This window comes from Dermochelys coriacea, chromosome 3 (genome assembly GCF_009764565.3).
Source record: "Dermochelys coriacea isolate rDerCor1 chromosome 3, rDerCor1.pri.v4, whole genome shotgun sequence".
NCBI lineage: Eukaryota > Metazoa > Chordata > Testudines > Dermochelyidae > Dermochelys > Dermochelys coriacea.
Window position 1 is genome coordinate 130508371 of NC_050070.1, and position 18912 is coordinate 130527282.

The window sequence follows — 18912 nt, forward strand, 5'->3', positions numbered from 1 at the left end:
CTTCCATGCTTCATTCATCAGATTTAACATTCCCCAGGACTGTCTCCCATAATGCAACTCAAATGGAGAAAATCCCATAGAAGTTTAGGGAACTTCCCTTATGGAGAACAGAAGGGAGGGTAGGAGCTGATTCCACTAATGCGGATCGGAGGCCACAAACTTCTTAAGTAGCTCTTTCGTGGTTTTATTGAAACGCTCCACCAGTTTGTCAGTGATAAACAAATGTTCTTAGGACTTTCACCTTCAGCAAGTTACATAGGTCTTCCATTACCTGTGACACAAAAATGGTTCCCTGGCCAGCAATTATTTCTTTAGGAATCCCTACCTGGGCAAAACATTTATCAACTCGGTGATGATGACTGCCGCCTTTGTGGAGCAGAGGGGTATCGCCTCAGGGTAGCATGAAGCTTAGTCCACGATCACCAAGATATATTGGTGCCTTGCCATGCTTTTTCCAGTGGCCCTACTAAATCCATCCCTACTCTTTTGAAGAGGGTCCCTACAATGTGTGTGTGGGGAGGACACATACTAGAGTGGCCTTAGGGACCTTCCTGGGACTCACCCACTGACATTGGGGCATGAAGCACAATACTCCCACACTTCCTGGTGGACTTGAGGCCAACAAAAGCTCAGGGTCACCATTTCCCGTTTTTTCCTACCCAAGATGTCCTTTGCAGTATATCATGAAGGCCAGATTTAACACTTCCCATTGAAACTTTTTGGGAACAAGGAGTTACAGCTAGTCTTCTCTGGTCTGTAGGTCTTTTGCCAACAAGTATTTTTCCCCTTTGTAATTCAAACTGTGGCTAGTTTTCATAATTGTGGCTCTTGTACTTTATTGTTGACATGGACGAGCTGTTTGTACATCTAGACAAATGTTAAATGATTCTGCTGCTTGACAGTGAAGTCAACTCAGCTCAAAAGCAGCTCTACATCAGGGGATGGAGTGTGCTAGTCCTTAGCTTGAGCTTCTGCAGGTCATAGGCCATGAGTAGGATCATGGACTGGGAACACGGAAGGCCCTTCCCTATGGTCATTGTTTTTGGGGTTCGGACCATTACCTGAGGCATTGATGTTCCTTCCCCTGGGCTGTCATCTCCACCTAATCCAACCAACCCCTGGAGTCTCCTCTCATTGCATCTTCTGTCTCTCCGACTGTCCCCTCCAGTGACGCGCCCCCCTTCTTAATTCCATCAGTACCTGTAATAACTTCTAGTATCACCCAATTATATTAGGGTAGGCTAAGTTCAGGGCCATCCCTACATGAGTGATGTCCATGTAGTTTTGTATTGTTAGCTGGACTTGCCTCATGGCATACAGACATACTACTCATGGATGCACTGAAAGAATAGGGTGCCTGAAGTTTCTCCCTCATGTCTATTAAGCTGTAGGCCCAGACTCCATTAACTTGTACTGACACCACCAGTTTCTCTGTCTTGCAAGCTCTAAAGTCAGCTAGAAGTGGCCCAGATAACTGCACATGAAGTAGTCCCCTGATTGGGGAGGTGCTTTGACTGTCTGGGCTCCCACACTTCATGGGGATCCTGTAGTGGACCATGAGTTGTGCCAGAATGGCCTTTTTGTCCCATCTCTCTGTAGGGAAAAACCACCGCAGTTGATCTCTACTCGAGTGGTCTCATCCCCACTAGGGGGAATAGCCAAGTTCCTCTCATACTTTCCCTGCTCATCTGAGTTGGCCAGTGCTAAGTTATGATTGGGATAGTTTAGAGAAAAAATAATTTTTCCAATATTTACAAAACTAATTATTTATTCTGATTTATTTCTTCTATACCAAGCAATTTCCCCCCAACTCAGTCCACTGTTGCTGTTAGGAGCTAAGAAATGGTGGGGAAGAAAAGGTTGCAAACAAAGTAAAGTATTAATAAGTAGAGGTCCATTACTGAGACAGTTTTTGTATGATGAACTTGTCACGGTTAATCGGGGGGAAAAGATTTGTCAGACTAAGAATCCCATTGACACCCACCAACTACATAAGAGTAATCTGGCAAGAGAAAACAAGCGAGAACTAAAGTGCAGGGGACAATTCGGGAGAAGAAAGAAATAACAGGATCTGCTGCGGGGCAAAGGGGGAGACCAGGAGGTGTAGAGGAAGTAGGAAACCTGGGTAATAAGGAACCCTGCTCCCAAGCCCTTTATAAATCCAGGCTCCCTGGCTCCACACACTGCTACACACCAGTTTCCCAGTACCACAGCCTTGTCCATATGTCCCACAACTCAATGTCCCTCCTTCATGTCAATGCTCCAAGTCTCCACCCCTCTCCTGTTCCTTAGTGAGCTTGATCACAAAGCAAATGATTATGAAAATGTTTTACATTTATAAAGTCTTCACAATACAACGTTTACAAATTCAACAGCAAGCAGAGACAAAGAGAGACTTTAACAAGCAAAGTAGGAGTTTGAAAGGACACATATATATATTTTCTCATGCTTCAGGACATAAGCCAACCCTTAACTACTACAGGATTAAGAGGAAACTTCCTCTAGTGGCTTTGTGATATGGCAGTCTCCTAAAGGAAGTAACATTTAGTGGACTGCCCACCTACAAAGTGACCTTTTAAGAGTTTGAAAATGTCTAATATAAGGACCTAAAGTGAATGTGGGTAGAGAGGAAGTGGTGTGGGGAATAAGTGATGCTTGGGAGAAAATCCCATCACTATATCTTTACAGGGTTCCTGGCCCCAAACCCTTAGAGAGGAGGGGTAAGGCTCCTCTCTCATCTGACCAACCAGGAATGAGCTGGGCAATGGGGATTATTAGCCTGTATTTTGTTTATTCCCATCTAACTGGGCAGGCCCCAGCAAGGGAAGGGTGTGAAATCCTCTAAGCAGGGTCATCTGAGGTAGAAGCTGGGTATAGCTTTACAGCATACTGAAGGACACCCTGCTCCAGGAGGAGAGCGAGAGACTCCTGTCTAAGGAAGGAGGTAATAACAGCCTGAATTACCCAGCTCCAGAAAGAGGGCTGGGTTTCTTGATTTAAGAGACATGGACTAGTGAAAAGTATACAAAGTTCCAGGAGGAGAGCTAGGGCCATCCAGCTCAAGGAGGGAGGCAATAACTGCCTGGGTTGGCTAGGCTCCAGGGAAGAAGTCCTTAAGAGGAACAGCAAATTATAGGTTGAAAGACACTTTTTTGTAGTAATGTGAGACTATCATTGAAGGGATTATTTATTTGGGGACTTTGCTGTTCTGGGGTACTCAATGAACTCCTTTTGAAAAGACAAAATGCCAAAATATTGGAAAAAATCTCCAATGGTATGAAGGACAGAGGCTATAACAGTGACCCACAGCAGTGCCGCATGAAAATTAAGGAGCTCAGGCAAGTCTACCAAAAAATCAGAGAGGCAAACGGCCGCTCCGGTTCAGAGCCCCAGGCATGTTGCTTTTATGATGAGCTGAATTCCATTCTAGGGGGTGCAGCCACCCCTACCCCAACCCTGTGCTTTGATGCCATCCAAGGAGTGGGAGGCAACACAGAAGCAGGTTTTGGGGGCAAGGAAGAAGAAGAGGAGGTGGCGGCGGCTGTAGATAGCTCACAGCAAGGAAGTGGAGAAACCAGTTTCCCCAACAGCCAGGATCTGTTTATCACCCTGGACCTGGAGCCAGTACCCCTCAAACCCACCCAAGGCAGGCTCCCAGACCCTGAAGGCAGAAAAGGGATTTCTGGTGGGTGTACCTTTGTAAATATTATACATGGTTTAAAAGCAAGCATTTTTTAAAATGATTAACGTGCCCTGACATTTGTGGCCAGGACAGCTACTGGAAAAGTCCGTTAACGTGTCTGGGGATGGAGCGGAAATCCTCCAGGGACATCGCCATAAAGCTCTCCTGGATGTACTCCCAAAGCCTTTTCAAAAGGTTTCTGGGGAGGGCAGCCTTATTCCGTCCTCCATGGTAGGACACACTACCACACCAGGCCAGTAGCACATAGTTGGGAATCATTGCAGAACAAAGCATTGCAGCGTATGGTCCCGCTGGTTGCTGGCATTCAAACAACATCTGTTCTTTATCTCTGTGTTACCCTCAGGAGAGGGATATCATTCATGGTCACCTGGTTGAAACAGGGTGGCTTTAATAAGCAGACATTCAGAGGTGCCTGTTCCTGCTTGACTGTGGCTGAACAGAAATCTTCCCTGGTGCTAGCCAGGTGGTACGGGGAGGGGTGAAGCCATCATCCCAGAGAATTGGGCGGGGAGGGGTTAGTTAGGTTTCTGCTGCACGTTAACCCAGAAACCTCAGCCCCTCCTTTTAAATTGCCAACCCATTTTAAATAGCCAACCCAACGGGTGCTTGGTATGGGAAATGAGGGCGCTGCCATTTGAAACCATTCCCACGTTATGAAGGTTAAAGAAGCCAAAAGACCGTGGCTTACCATAGCCGCCTACAAGCCGAATTCTGTTGCCCGGCCCAGCACGAGTGATCTCTCACACCAAACCAGCATACCCTCAATAAGAGGCAAAATGCAACCTTGTAATGAAAGCACATGTGCTACGCAATGTTCACAGCAAGGTTTACTGTGAAAGAGCGTACCCCTTGTTCTATAAAAATGGGTCTTTTTAACTACCACTCTCCCTTTCCCCCCCCCCTCCACCAGATGCATGTATTTCTCCTTCCCAGAGGCTAGCGAAGATTAGCCGGCGAAAAAAACTGCACTCGTGCTGAAATGTTCTCTGGCCTCATCCTGTCCTCCCACACTAACAGAGCACAGCAAAATACATGGAGGCAGACAATATCAAAGTGCAGGAAAAGACAATATGACCACGAGGAGAGGTGGCGGGCTGAAGATGGTAGGTGGCATCAGCTTGCTGAAAGAAGGCAGGAGTCAATGCTCAGGCTGCTGGAGGATCAAACTCATATGGTCCAGCGTATTGTTGAGTTCAGGAAAGGCAGTAGGAGCACAGACTGCTGCTACAGCCACTGTGTAACCAACCGCCCTCCTCCCCAAGTTCCATAGCCTCCTCAACCAGATGCCCAAGAACGTGGGGGGGCCCCCCTCTGGCCACCCAGCCACTCCACCCCAGAGGATTGCCCAAGCAACAGAAGGCTGGCATTCAATCAATCAATTTTAAAGTGCTTGTAGCCTTGTCCTTTCCTCCTCCACCACTCCTCCTGGGCTACCTTAGCAGTTATCCCCCTATTTGTGCGATGAATAAATAAAGAAAGAATGAATGAATGTGAAGCAACAATGACTTCATTGCCTCTGCCAGCAGTGATTGAAGGGGGGGAGAGGGGGGTACTTAGCTTACAGGAAAGTAGAGTAAGCCCCACGGGGGGGAAGAAGAGGTTCTATCAGGGAGAAACAAAAGAACTTTCACACCATAGCTTGGCCATTCCTGAAACTGGTTTTCAAAGCTTCTCCGATTCACACCGGGACCGCCTGTACTCTTCTAACCACCCTGGTATCTGGCTGCGCATAATCAGCAGCCAGGCGATTTGCCTCAACCTCCCACCCTGCCATAAATGTCTCCCCTTCTGCTCACATATATTGTGGAGTGCACAGCAAGCAGTAACAACATTAGGAATATCTTAAATAAATAAATAATAATATCTACCAATGTGATATATTCCATGTGCCAGCAATGCCCCTCTGCCATGTACATTGATCAAACTGTACAGTCTCTATGTAAAAGAATAAATGGACACAACTCAGACATCAAGAATTCTAACATTCAAAAACCAGTTGGAGAACACTTCAATCTCTTCGGTCACTCGATTACAGACCTGAGAGTGGCTATCCTTCAACAAAAAAACCTTCAAAAACAGACTCCAGCGAGAGACTGATGAATTGGAATTTGTAAACTGGATTACAATTAACTTATGCTTGAATAGAGACTGGGAGTGGATAGATCATTACACAAAGTAAAAAACTATTTCCCTATGTTATTTCTCCCGTCCCACCCCCTCATTATTCCTCAGATGTTCTTGTTAACTGCTGGAAATGGCCCACCTTGATTATCACCCTAAAAAGGTTTTCCTCCTCCTCCCCCCCCCTCCTGCTGGTAATAGCTCATCTTAAGTGATCACTCTCCTTACAGTGTGTATGATAAAACCCATTGTTTCATGTATGTATATACGTACGTGTCCCCTGTCTGTGTGTGTGTGTGTGTGTGTGTGTGTGTGTGTGTGTGTGTGTGTGTGTGTGTGTGTGTGTGTGTGTGTGTGTGTGAGAGAGAACCTCCCCACTGTATTTTCCACCGAATGCAGCCGATGAAGTAACCTGTAGCTCACGAAAGCTTATGCTCAAATACATTTGTTAGTCTCCAAGGTGCCACAAGTACTCCTTTTCTTAATGGGAGTATTGGTTTCGCTGAGGTCTAAACAACTCTGTAAACTGTGCCAGGGTGCTTTTAAACACCCAAATGCACATTTTACCACCATTCTGCACTTGCTCAGCCTATAGTTGAACCGCTCTTGACTACTGTACAGGCTGCCTGTGTATGGTTTCATGAGCCATGGCATTAAGGGGTAGGCTGGGTCCCAAGGATAACTATAGGCAAATCAATGTCCCCAACAGTTGTTTTCTGGTCTGGAAAGCAAGTCCCTTGCTTCAGCTGTTGAAATAGACCAGAGTTCCTGAAGATGCGAGCGTCATGTACCTTTCCTGGCCATCTCACGTTGATGGTGGTGAAGTGTCCCTTGTGATCCACCAGTGCTTGCACCATTAAAAAGTACCCCTTTCGGTTTATGTACTTACTGCCTTGGTGCTCTGGTGCCAAGATAGGGATATGGGTTCCATCTATGGCCCCACCACAGTTAGAGAATCCCATTGCAGCAAAGCCATCCACTATGAGCTGCACATTTCCCTGAGTCACTACTCTTGATATCAGCAGCTCAGTGATTGTGTTGGCTACTTGCACCACAGCAGCGCCCACAGTAGATTTGCCCACTCCAAATTGATTCCCGACTGACCGGTAGCTGCTGGCACTGCAAGCTTCCACCGGGCTATCGCTACTCAACTGTGAGGGTTGCTCTCATCTTGGTATTCTTGAGCTTCAAGGCAGTGGAAAGGAAGTCAAAGTTCCATGAAAGTGCCCTTATGAATGCAAAAGTTTCACAGCCACTGGGAATTCTCCGAGACCTGCAATACTATACGGTCCCACTAGTCTGTGCTTGTTTCCTGGGCCCAGAATCGGCGTTCCATGCCATGAACCTGTCCAGCTGACACCATGATGTGCACATTGCAGGGGCCTGTACTTTGTGAGATGTCCATGTCCATGTCCTCACTCTTGTCACCGTGCTGCAGTCACCTCCTCCTCACCTGGTTTTGCTTTTCTTGAAGGTTATGGTTCTGCATATCCTGCTGGATAACACGCATGGTGTTTATAGTGCTCATAATTGCTGTGGTGATCTGAGCAGGCTCCATGTTCCCAGTGCTATGGCGTCTGCGCTTGAAAAAAAGGTGCGAAACGATTGTCTGCCATTGCTCAGGCAGAGGGAGGGGCGACTGACAACATGGCTTATAGGGTTAGCTTACAGGGAATTAAAATCAATAAAGGGGGTGGTTTTGCATCAAGGAGAAACAGAATGGCCTCCTCAAGGATAGAACTCAAAACCGTGGGTTTAGCAGGCCGTTGATTTCATGGAGGGAGGGGGGAGAAAATGAATACAAAATATATCTAGTCTATTTCTTGTTTTAATTCACTTCATCTATCTTTATAGATCTTGCTGGCAGCAGACACTGCAGTATGACTGCTAGCCATCGTCATCTCCTGGGTGCTCGGCAGAAGATGGTACAGTATGACTGCCGGCAGGACTGAATCGCCATGAGACAAAACCTAAAAGGGAAATAACCTGGCTGAGTCACTCCCAGGTCTGCCCAGGCGCCCCAACCGTCCTCACCGCGGTCAGCTAAAAGAGCACTCTGGAGTACGGGGACGACGGCTACCAGTCATACTGCACTGTCTGTTGCCAAAAGGCAATGAGCTGCTGCTGTGCAGCAATGCAATACCACGTTTGCCAGCACCCAGGAGACATACGGTGAGCTGAGCGGATTCCATGCTTGCTGTGGTATGGCATTTGCTCGGGTAACCTAGGAAAAGAGGCACGAAACGATTGTCTGCAGTTGCTTTCACGGAGGGAGTGCCTGATGATATGTACCCAGACCACCCGCGACAAGTTTTTAATCCCAACAGGCATTGGGATTTCTACCCAGAATTCAAATGGGCAGCAGAGACTACAGAAACTGTGGGATAGCTACCCACAGTGCAACGCTCCGGAATTCGACAGTTGCCTCGGTACTGTGGACGCACTCCGCCATCTAAGTGCACTTAGAGCATTTATGTGGGGACACACAATCGACTGTATAAAAATGCTTTCTACAAAAGAAACTTCTATAAATTCGACCTAATTACGTGGTGTAGACATATCCTAAGTTACCACCATCTTTTTTTAATTGCAGGCACCAAAACTGCATACAGTCTTCCAGCAGCAGTTGCACCATTGCCAAACAAACAGATAAAATAACCTCTTCTACTCTTACTCGAGATTCCCCTGTTTATGCATCCCAACATTATATTAGCTCTTTCAGCCATAGCATCTTACCGGGACTCATGTTCGACTGATTATCCACCATGCCCCCAAATATTTTTCACAGTCACTGCTCCCTAGGACAGAAATGCTCCATCCTGACAGTATGATCTACATTCTTGTTTTTTTACATGTATACATTTAGCCATATTCAAAACACAGATCATTTGCTTGAGCCTAGTTTATCGAACAATCCAAAAGTCGCTTTGAATCAGTGACCTGTTTTCTTCATTATTTTCCACTCCTCCAAGTTTTGTATCGTCTGCATACTTTTTTCAGTTGTGATTGTGTGTTTTCTTCCACATCATTGATAAAAATATTAATAAGTACAGAACTGATCCCTGTGGGACTCCACCGGAAAGACTCGCTATGGCGATTCTCCATTTACAATACACTGGGAGACCTATCAGTTAGCCAGGTTTTAATGACAGGTTTCAGAATAGCAGCCGTGTTAGTCTGCATTCGCAAAAAGAAAACGTGTGCCATATTCGCTTTATATTATTTTAGCTTTTAATCAAAATGTTGAGCGGTACTAAATCATACACTTTACAGAAGCCTAAGTATGTTACATCAACCCTATTATTTTTAACAACCAGACCCGTAGTCTCTCAAAAAGGATATCAAGTTAGGTTAACGTATTGATTTGCATTAAATTATAGGTTTCAGAGTAGCAGCCGTGTTAGTCTGTATTCGCAAAAAGAAAAAGGAGTACTTGTGGCACCTTAGAGACTAACAAATTTATTAGAGCATAAGCTTTCGTGAGCTACAGCTCACTTCATCGGATGCATTTGGTGGAAAAAACAGAGGAGAGATTTATATACACACACACACACACACACACACACACACACAGAGAACATGTTTCATGTTCTCTCTCTGTGTGTGTATATATATAAAAATCTCTCCTCTGTTTTTTCCACCAAATGCATCCGATGAAGTGAGCTGTAGCTCACGAAAGCTTATGCTCTAATAAATTTGTTAGTCTCTAAGGTGCCACAAGTACTCCTTTTCTTTTTGCATTAAATTATATTACCCTCCTTTAATTCTTTATTAATCGAGTCCTGTATCAGTTGCTCTATTATTTTGCCTAGGGTCAATATCAGGCTAAAAGGCCTAGAATTACCATTTTCTTTGGAACTTCCCCAGTGTTCCAAGACTTAATAGAAATCAATATTAATGGTCCAAGCTCTTTAAAAAAAAAAAAAAAAAAACACCTCTTGGATGCAAGTTATTTGGACCTTCTGCTATAAAAAAGTCAACTTTAATAGCTGCTGTTTAACATCCTCTACAGATACTAGTGGAATGAAAAGAGTTTTCGCATCGCCACATGATGAGACTATGACAGCTATTTTTTTCTCCCAAAATAGATAATAAATATTTATTTAACACTTCTGCCTTTTCTGTATTATTGATAATTCTGCCATTTCTATCTAGTAATGGATCAATACCATTGTCAGGATTATGTTTCCTAAATATATTTAAAAACTCCTTTTATTGTCCTTAACTCTGCTGGCTATAGAGGTCTCTGTGTCCCTTTGCTTCCCTTAGCAATTTTCTACAATTCCTAACTTCAGATTTATATACTGTGCTATCAATTTCCCATTTCAGTTATTAAATTTTATTTTGTATAGTTGCATTCACTTATCAATCTGGTACAGAGGGTATTTTTAACCCTTATGGCCTTCTTCCTCGATTGTAGCTTTTGGGGCATCCAGTAAGGGGTTCTTAAATGACTCCCAATCATCATTCTCTCTCTGTCTCTCTCTCACACACCCACCTGGTCTGGAATTTATTTTTCTTGAACATTGTAAATGTGATCAAGTCATGATCACTTGTAGCTAAGCTACCAATATTTTTAGTTCTATGATCAGTTCCTCTTTATCTGTTAAGAGGAGGTCTAAAAGAATTCCCCCATGTTGGTTGCAACACTGAGTTAGGAAAATTGTCATCTATAATGTTTAGAAAATCCAAGGATGTTTAGTAGTGGCAGCATGAGACCTCCAGCATACGTCACTCAAATTGACAACCTCCCTAGGATCACATAGCTTTTTCCCCCCCCCCTACACATTACTGATAAGTGTGTAAGGAGGCAGTTATCCTGTTCCCTATTGTGATTTGGTGGTCTGTAGTAGACACCAACTAATTGTCCACCTTGTGCTTTACCTGTTAAGACATTGGTCCATGAGCATTCAAGATAATACAAGTAATTCACACAAGTAATGCCATTTTTGACAGAGTGCCATCCTCCCTCCCCATTTGCCTACTTGGTCCTTCCTAAATAGGTTCTAACCATTTTGTTAAACATTCCATAATCATGAATCATCCCATCAGGTTTCAGTAATACCAACTAGATTGAAATTATGCTCATAAATGAGCCATTCCAATTCCTCTTGTTTGTTACAGAGGCTCCCAGCATTGGTTTGAATTCAATTCAGACTATAGATAATGCAAGAATTTATTCTCTTTATGTCTTTTGGTTCTTGATTAATTTTGTTCTTAACATCCAATGTTATGCCAAGCACTCATATCTTCTCTTTTTACCCTTTACTCAGGAGGGTGTTAAATAGCAAAAGGAGTCTAACAAACCTCTCCCTCAGGAGAAAGACTGCTGATCTGATCCATGGTAATTCCTATCAGACTAATAAAATAATAAGATACTATTCATTATGATTAAGGGTGGCAGAATCTATCTTTAAGAAGTCACATTTACGACTTGCTACTCAAAAGTAACTTTTCTATAAAAAACACATTACCTTGTAGTGCTTTCTTTGTGCACTCATCCAGGTTCCATACTATCACATAGTCACAGGAAGCAGAGCAAACAAGAAGTGGATTGATTTTACTTCCAAACGCCAGTGCCGTGATTGAGTGGTGATGTCCTACCAAGTGCAATGGCTGGCAAATATAACATTTTCTTCATGTCCATAGATCATTTTCAATTATGATGAAAACAAAACTGTATTTTTTCCTTTTATTTGCTAACTATCAACATTCAGTTATTCATCCAAACTGAATTTTCTTTAATGATTAAAATCCATTCACTGAACTGCATTATGGCTTACTACCATGCTTGCCAAAAGAACAGTCAAATAATTGTCCACATTCCAAATATAAAATATGTGGAGTCTAGTAAGGACAAAAGCCTACACTACAAAAAATGATGTGCCCAAACCCAACATTTTTCTTTTTCCCCCCCCCCATCCATTTTAATGCTTTTTTAAAATATTACACTGAAAATTTAAACACACAAGTTTTGGGTTTTACCTGATGAGCAGGGTTATCGCCAGTATTCCAGATGCATAGCTCATTTCCATTCAAAGGAAAAGCACAGTAATGTAGATTACAAGCAAGTTGAACATGAGACTCTGGTACTTTGGATCTAAACACTTGTTTCTCAAGAACTATGTCATGGCTACATCCTTCTTCAGTAAAACAAAGATCCACTGGGCTTTCCATAATACAGCTGAAATAAATATCACATTAGAATATCACTAAAAATTCTCATCAAGATTTTGTTGCTTTTTCCGTTTTGCTGTCTGCTGAATCATCCAGTATAGAATACTCCCAGAGACAGATTATTGGACATCGTGCCTGGTTCTGAAAGTGCCAAATACCCTGAACAATTGGATATAAAGAGTACTCAGTTTTACAAAAGAGGCTCTCTGCATCTTGCAGGATTTTGCCCAGTGACATCTTGTAGAGGAATGACAATATTACAAGAACAATTCCAAAAATCTGACAGTATACTGCATGCAAAGTTAGATAAGATAATACACCTTAAAGCAGAGGCTCACAACCTGTGGACCATGACCCAAAATTGGGTCACCAGAATGTGTCAAAAGGTTCTGTGGGAAGCCTTGGGGGAGGGGGGAAGGAGTACAGATAGGGTGGCCAGGTGTCCTTTTTATTAAAGCCAGAAAGTCTGGTCAAAGAGGGGATCTGACAGTGTCTGGTCACATCTCCTGACTGGAGACCTAAAGCCTTACTGCGGGTGGGGGAGGCACTAGGTCATCACCTGCGCCAGTCCCTACACAGCCAAGGCTGGCTCCTACCTGTATTGGGCGGCTGCAGCTCCCAGCCGCAGCTCCGCAAATGACTCCCTCCAGACCAGGGCAGACGAGGGGGAAGAGCAGCAAGCAACAGGGGTGGAAGGGAAGAGGAATGAATGGGAGGTGGGGTCTTGGAGTGAAGAGGTGGAGCTGGCATTTAATTTCAAAAAGGGGAACTACATAAAAATGAGGTTAGTAAAACAGAAATTAAAAAGGTACAGCGCCAAAAGTGAAATCTCTGCAAGCTGCATGGAAACTTTTTAAAGACACCATAATAGAGGCTCAACTTAAATGTATACCCCAAATTAAAAGACATAGTAAAAGAACCAAAAAAGTGCCACTGTCACTAAACAACAAAGTAAAAAAGTAGTGAGGCAAAAAGGCATCCTTTTGGTATTCATCCAAGAGTTCTGAAGGAACTCAAAAGTGAAATTGCAGAACTGTAGTCTATTTCGCTGCTTTCTGCTGGACTCTCTCCAATTTGTCTACAACTTTTTTTGTAGTGGGGGGCCCAAATCTGGACACAATATTCCAGATGTGGCCTCACCACTGCCAAATGGAGGGGAATAATCACTTCCCTCGACCTGCAGGCAGTGCTCCTACTAATGCAGCCCAATATGCCATTAGCCTTCTTGGCAACAAGGGCACACTGACTCACATCCAGCTTCTCGTCCACTATAACCCCCAGGTCCTTTTCTGCAGAACTGCTGCTTAGCAAGTCGATCCCCAGCCTGTAGCGGTGCATGGGATTCTTCTGTCCTAAGTGCAGGACTCTGCACTTGTCCTTGTTGAACTTCAGATTTCTTTTGGCCCAGTCCTCCAATTTGTCTAGGTCCCTCTGGACCCTATCCCTACCCTCCAGCGTATCTACCGCTCCACACAGTTTGCACCCTCAGCAGGTTTGCAGATGACACTAATCTATCCCATCATCCAGATCATTAATGAAGATGCGGCCCCAGACAGTCCCTTGGGGCACTTCGCTTGATACCGGCTGCCAACTGGACATCGAGCTGTTAATCAGTACCCATTGAGCCCGATGGTCTAGGCAGCTTTCTATCCACCTTATAGTCCAGCGTTTTTCAAGCTTTAGCAAACTGAGGATCCCCATTTTGATTTAAAAATTTTCAGGAACCCCCGTCCCACTCTCTCTCCGAGACCCAGATTCCTGCCCATTCCATCTCCCCTCCTTCTGTCACTCTCCTCCACCCTGACTCACTTTCAGGAGGCTGGGGCAGGGGTTTAGGGTGCGTGTGGGGTGCAGGCTCTGGGAGAGCTCTCAGGGCTGGGGTAAGGGATTGTGGTGTGGGCTCCAGGGTGAGGTTGGGGATGAGTGGGTTGGGGTGCAGGAGTGGGTTAAGGGGCAGGGCGGAGGGTTGGGTGTGGAATGCGGTGCGGAACATGTTCAGGGTGCAGGGTCCCGGCGGAGCTTACCGTGGCTCCCAAGAAGCAGCCACCAGGTCCCTGTGGCAACTAGATGCATGGGCAGCCAGTGAAGCTCTGCACACTGCCCTCACACCTGCAGGCACCCACCCTGTAGCTCCCATTGGTGATGGTTCCTGGCCAATGGGAGCTGCAGAGCTGGCACTTGGGCAGGGCATGGAGCCTCTCTGGCCACCCATGAGCCGAGAGGCTGTAGAGACCTGGCGGCCACTTCCAGAAGCTGCATGGAACCAGGACAGGTAGTGAGCCTGCCTTAGTCCCGGGCAGGCAACTCTACCAGCTCCTCCTGCATGCTGTTGAACAGCTGTTCCCTGGAGTGCAGGAGGTACTGGGAGAGGGGGGATTGGTCAGCGAGGCCCACATAACCCCTGGAGTAACCTTTTGGACCCCAGGGGTCTGTAAACCCCAGTTTGAGAAACTTTATAGTCCATTCATCCAATATACTTTAACTTGCTGGCAAGAATACTGTGGAAGACGGCATCAAAAACTTTGCTAAAGTCAAGGTCTAATGTCCGCCGCTTTCCCCATATCCACAGAGCCACTTATCTCATCATAGAAGGCAATCAGGTTGGTCAGGCATGACTTGATCTTGGTGAATCCATGTTGACTGTTCCTGATCACCTTCCTCTTCTCCAAGTGCTTCAAAATGGATTCCTTGAGGACCTGCTCCATGATTATTCCCAGGACTAAATGAGGCTGACCGTTCTATAGTTCTCTGGATTCTCCTTCTTTCCTTTTTAAAAGACGAGCACTATATTTGCTTTTCCAATTATCCTGGACCTCCCCCAATTGCCACAAGTTCTCAAAGGTAAGGGCCAATGGCTCTGTAATCACATGAGCCTGCCATATTTGCTGTTCTTGCTGCACATTGAGATGGTTTATTCCTGCGCCCGCAATAAGGCTTCTTTAAAATAGAGCCAGCTCTCCTAGACTCCTTTCCTCCTCATGTTATTCTGCCAGGGGATCCTGCCCATTAGTTCCTTGAGGGAGTCAAAGTCTGCTTGTCTGAGTTCAGGGTCTGTATTCTGCTGCTCTCCTTTCTTCCGTCTGTCAGGATCCTGACCCCAACCATCTCATGGTCACTGTTGCCCAGGTTGTCACCCACTTCTATTTCCCTACCAATTCTTCCCCATTTGTGAGCAGCAGGTCAAGAGGAGCACAGCCCCTAGTTGGTTCCTCCAGCACTAGCACCAGAAAGTTGTCCCCAGCACTCTCCAAAACTTCGTGGATTGTCTGTGCACTGCTGTATTGCTCTCCCAGCAGATGTCAGAGTGATTGAAGTCCCCCATGAGAACCAGGGCCTATGATCTGGAAACTTCTGTTAATTGTCCAAAGAAAGCCTCGTCCACCTCATCCCCCTGGTCTGGTGGTCTACAGCAGACACCCATCATGACATCACCCTTGTTGCTCTCCCCTCTAAACTTAACCCAAAGACTCAACAGCCTTTTCTCTGGTTTCATACTGGAGCTCTGAGCAATCATACTGCTCTCTTACATACAATGCAACTCCTCCTTTTCTTCCCCAGCCTGTCCTTCCTGGATGGGTATAAACTGTTCATGACAGTGCTCCAGTCATGTGAGTTACCCCACCAAGTCTCTGTTATTCCAATCTCATCATAGTTCCTTGACTGTGCCAAGACTTCAGTTCTTCCTCCTTGTTTCCCAGGCTTCTTGCGTTCATGTACAGGCACCTAAGGTAACTAGCCGATTGCCCTACTTTCTCAGTATGAATCAGGAGGCCTCCCCAGTTGCACCCTCCTCCTTGTGTTTCCTCCCGGTATCCCACTTCCTCAGGGCTTAGTTCTCCATCCCCTGGAGAACCTAGTTGAAAGCCCTCCTCACTAGAGCAACAAGCCTGCCTATGAAGATACTCTTCCTTCTCTTCGTTAGGTGGATCCCATCTCTTCCTAGCAATCCTTCTTCCTGGAAGAACATCCCATGGTCTAAGAATCCAAAGCCCTCTCTGACACCACCTGCACAATTATGCATTTACTTCCACAATTCGGTGGTTCCTACCTGGGCCTTTTCCTTCAACAGGGAGGATGGACGAGAACACGACTTGCACCTCAAACTCCTTTATCCTTCTTCCCAGAGCCACGTAGTCTGCAGTGACCCACTCAAGGTCATTCTTGGCAGCATCACTGGTGCCCACGTGGAGAAGTAGAAAGGGGTAACAGTCCGAGGGCTTGATTAGTCTTGGCAGATGCTCCATCACATCCTGAATTCTAGCTCCAGGCAAGCACAACATTTCTCAAGTTTCCCAGTTTGAACTGCATATGGAAGACTCCATCCCCCTTAGGAGAGAGTCCCTGACTACTACCAGCCATCTCATCCTCTTGGGAGTGGTGGTCATGGAACCCCCATCCCTAGGGCAATGCATTCCATGCCTTCCAGTCCATGGGGTCTCCTTCTGATCCCTTCCCTCAGATAACTCTTCCAAACCATTCTCCATCGTAGTACCTGTGCAGAGAGCCTGAAAACAGTTTCTTACCTCCATCTGCATTGGAGGTACATAGGTTTTCCTTTTTCTTCTTCTGGAGGTCACATGCTGCCAATTATCTTCTCCGTTCTGCACTGCCCTCTCCGATTCTTCAGCATGCTGTGCCTGCAGTACCAAATGCTGACTTCTATCCAGAAAGTCTTCATTTTCTCTGATGCAACACAAGGTTGTTACTTGGGCCTCTAGTCCTTTAACCTTCTCTTCCAATATGGAGACCAGCTTGCACTTCATACAGACGAAGTTGCTTCTATCCTCTGGGAAAAGGACAAACAGGGCACATCCTGTGCAAGTCACAACAGTTGATCGCTCACTATCCATATCATCTTCCTTCTAAGAGCCTCTTCAGATATTGTATTTACTGCTCACAGAAGCCTGAAAGACAAAAAAATCTGTGGAAACTCCCACCAGGCGAACTCCTTCTGTTAGATAGCTGGATAGATAAGAAAATATCATATTGCCTCTATATAAATCCATGGTAGGCCCGCATCTTGAATACTGTGTCACATGCAGATGTGGTCACCCCATCTCATATATATAGATATAGATATATAGGAATTAGAAAAAGTTCAGAAAAGAGCAACAAAAATTATTAGGGGTATGGAACAGCTTCCATATGAGGAGAGATTAATAAGACTAGGTTTTTTCAGCTTGGAAAAGAGACAACTAAGGGAGGATATGATAGATGTCTATAAAACCACCACTGGTGTGGAGAAAACAAACAAGTAAGTGTTATTTATGCCTTCTCATGACATAAGAACTAGGAGGCACCAAATGAAATTAATAAGCAACAAAAGGAAGTATTTCTTCACACAACACACAGTAAACCTGTGGAACTCTTTGCCAGAGAATGTTGTGAAGGCGAAGATATAACAGAGTTCAAAAAAAAGCTAGATAAATTCATGGAGGATAGGTCTATCAATGGCTATTAGCCACGATGGACAGAGATGGTGTCCCTAGCCTTTGTTTGCCAGAAGCTGGGAATGAATCACTTGCTAATTACCTGTTCATTCCCTCTGGGGCACTTGGCATTAGCCACTGTTGGAAGACAGGTTTCAGAGTAGCAGCCGTGTTAGTCTGTATTCGCAAAAAGAAAAGGAGTACTTGTGGCACCTTAGAGACTATTAGAGCTTATGCTCTAATAAATTTGTTAGTCTCTAAGGTGCCACAAGTACTCCTTTTCTTTTTGCGAATACAAGATACTAGGCTAGAGGGACCTTTGGTCTGACCTAGTATGGCCATTCTTACAGGAAGGTTCCGGCACTCCTGCTAGAGCGTCCGGTTTTTAAATATTACAGAGTTGGCAAGATACAGAGCGTGCTTCACACTAACCTCACAGAGGCAGATCCCGTAGCTCCGTCCCAGAGGGCTGGAGAGGCTTGGCTCCCCATTCCAAGTGTTGCCGCACACACAGGTTTGACCAGCTACCCCTCCATCATGATAATGGAGAACCAGCTGGGACAAATTTGTGAAAGTAGCATTGCAATCCCATCTACCAGGTCATGACACCATTCACACAAATTTGTCCCAGCTGGGCCCTCATTAGGGGGACTGGACCAAGCCTGAGCAGTGCTGTGACCCCCTAAGGTCAAAACGAGTGGGAAGCTAAGCCCAGCCAGCCCTGTGGGACAGAAGCCACTGCTAGGTATACATGGTGTACTTATTACATTAGTATCTATATTATATATCCTGGGTAGGAAATATTTAATAAACCAGACTTTGGGTGGTGGGCTGGGAGGGCACAAAACCTACTTCCTGGGTTGCCACAGGTCATCCAGATTTACCAATGGGTCCTGAACCCAAAAAGGTTGAAACTGAGAACCAAAGCCTTAAAGAATATTTTTAGTTTTGATTAGAATTTACTCTTTTAAAACGGTTGTGTAGATTACGCCCCAGTGCCGCAAGCCCTTGCTTCCCTGAACAGATTTCACACACCTACTCCTAAAACTCAAGGGAGCTTTTCGCGGGTGCAGTAATTCACCCCTATGACCAGCCCAAGGCTCATACCCGACTTAACCGCTGACAACAAGGCTTAAGGGAGACCTGATCGCTGGACGGGACTCGAGCGGCCCAGCCACGCGCAGGTCAATTTCACCCCGCAGACTGGGCTGTTCACACTCGGCCCCAAATTAAAGCAGGCGCATCAGGTGCGCGCTTCCAACAGACGCCGGCCGCTAACGAGCCGCGCCTGACCGAGCGCAGCTTGGGGCTGGATTCGTTTCACCTCCGGTGTTGCTGCCGGTGTAGACCAGCCCGCTCAGCGTTTCTCTCCCGCCGCCAGCCGGTGCGCACGGGGGCCCGCTGCTCCCCTCTTGACGTTTAACGTCGGCTCTAGGTCTGGGCCCCGCGGCGGGTGACTCGGCGCAGCTCGCGCCGCGGGGG

At 45.6% G+C, this 18912-nt stretch overlaps 1 protein-coding gene across 2 annotated transcripts in view; it reads right to left on the minus strand.

Moving 5' to 3' along the window:
- WDR27 (WD repeat domain 27) overlaps positions 1-17929 on the minus strand; it is a 231932-nt gene extending 214003 nt beyond the window's left edge. The window contains exons 1-3 of one of the 2 annotated variants that reach the window (XM_043511323.1): positions 17863-17929; positions 11810-12008; positions 11299-11440 (exon numbers count right to left, since the gene is read on the minus strand). In XM_043511323.1, the coding sequence (XP_043367258.1) occupies positions 11299-11440; positions 11810-12008; positions 17863-17921 (400 nt within the window). In that variant the 5' untranslated portion in view covers positions 17922-17929. Of the gene's footprint in view, positions 1-11298; positions 11441-11809; positions 12009-17862 lie in introns of those variants that run through there. The other variant, XM_043511324.1, reaches the window with a different exon arrangement.
- Positions 17930-18912: the final 983 nt, after the last annotated feature.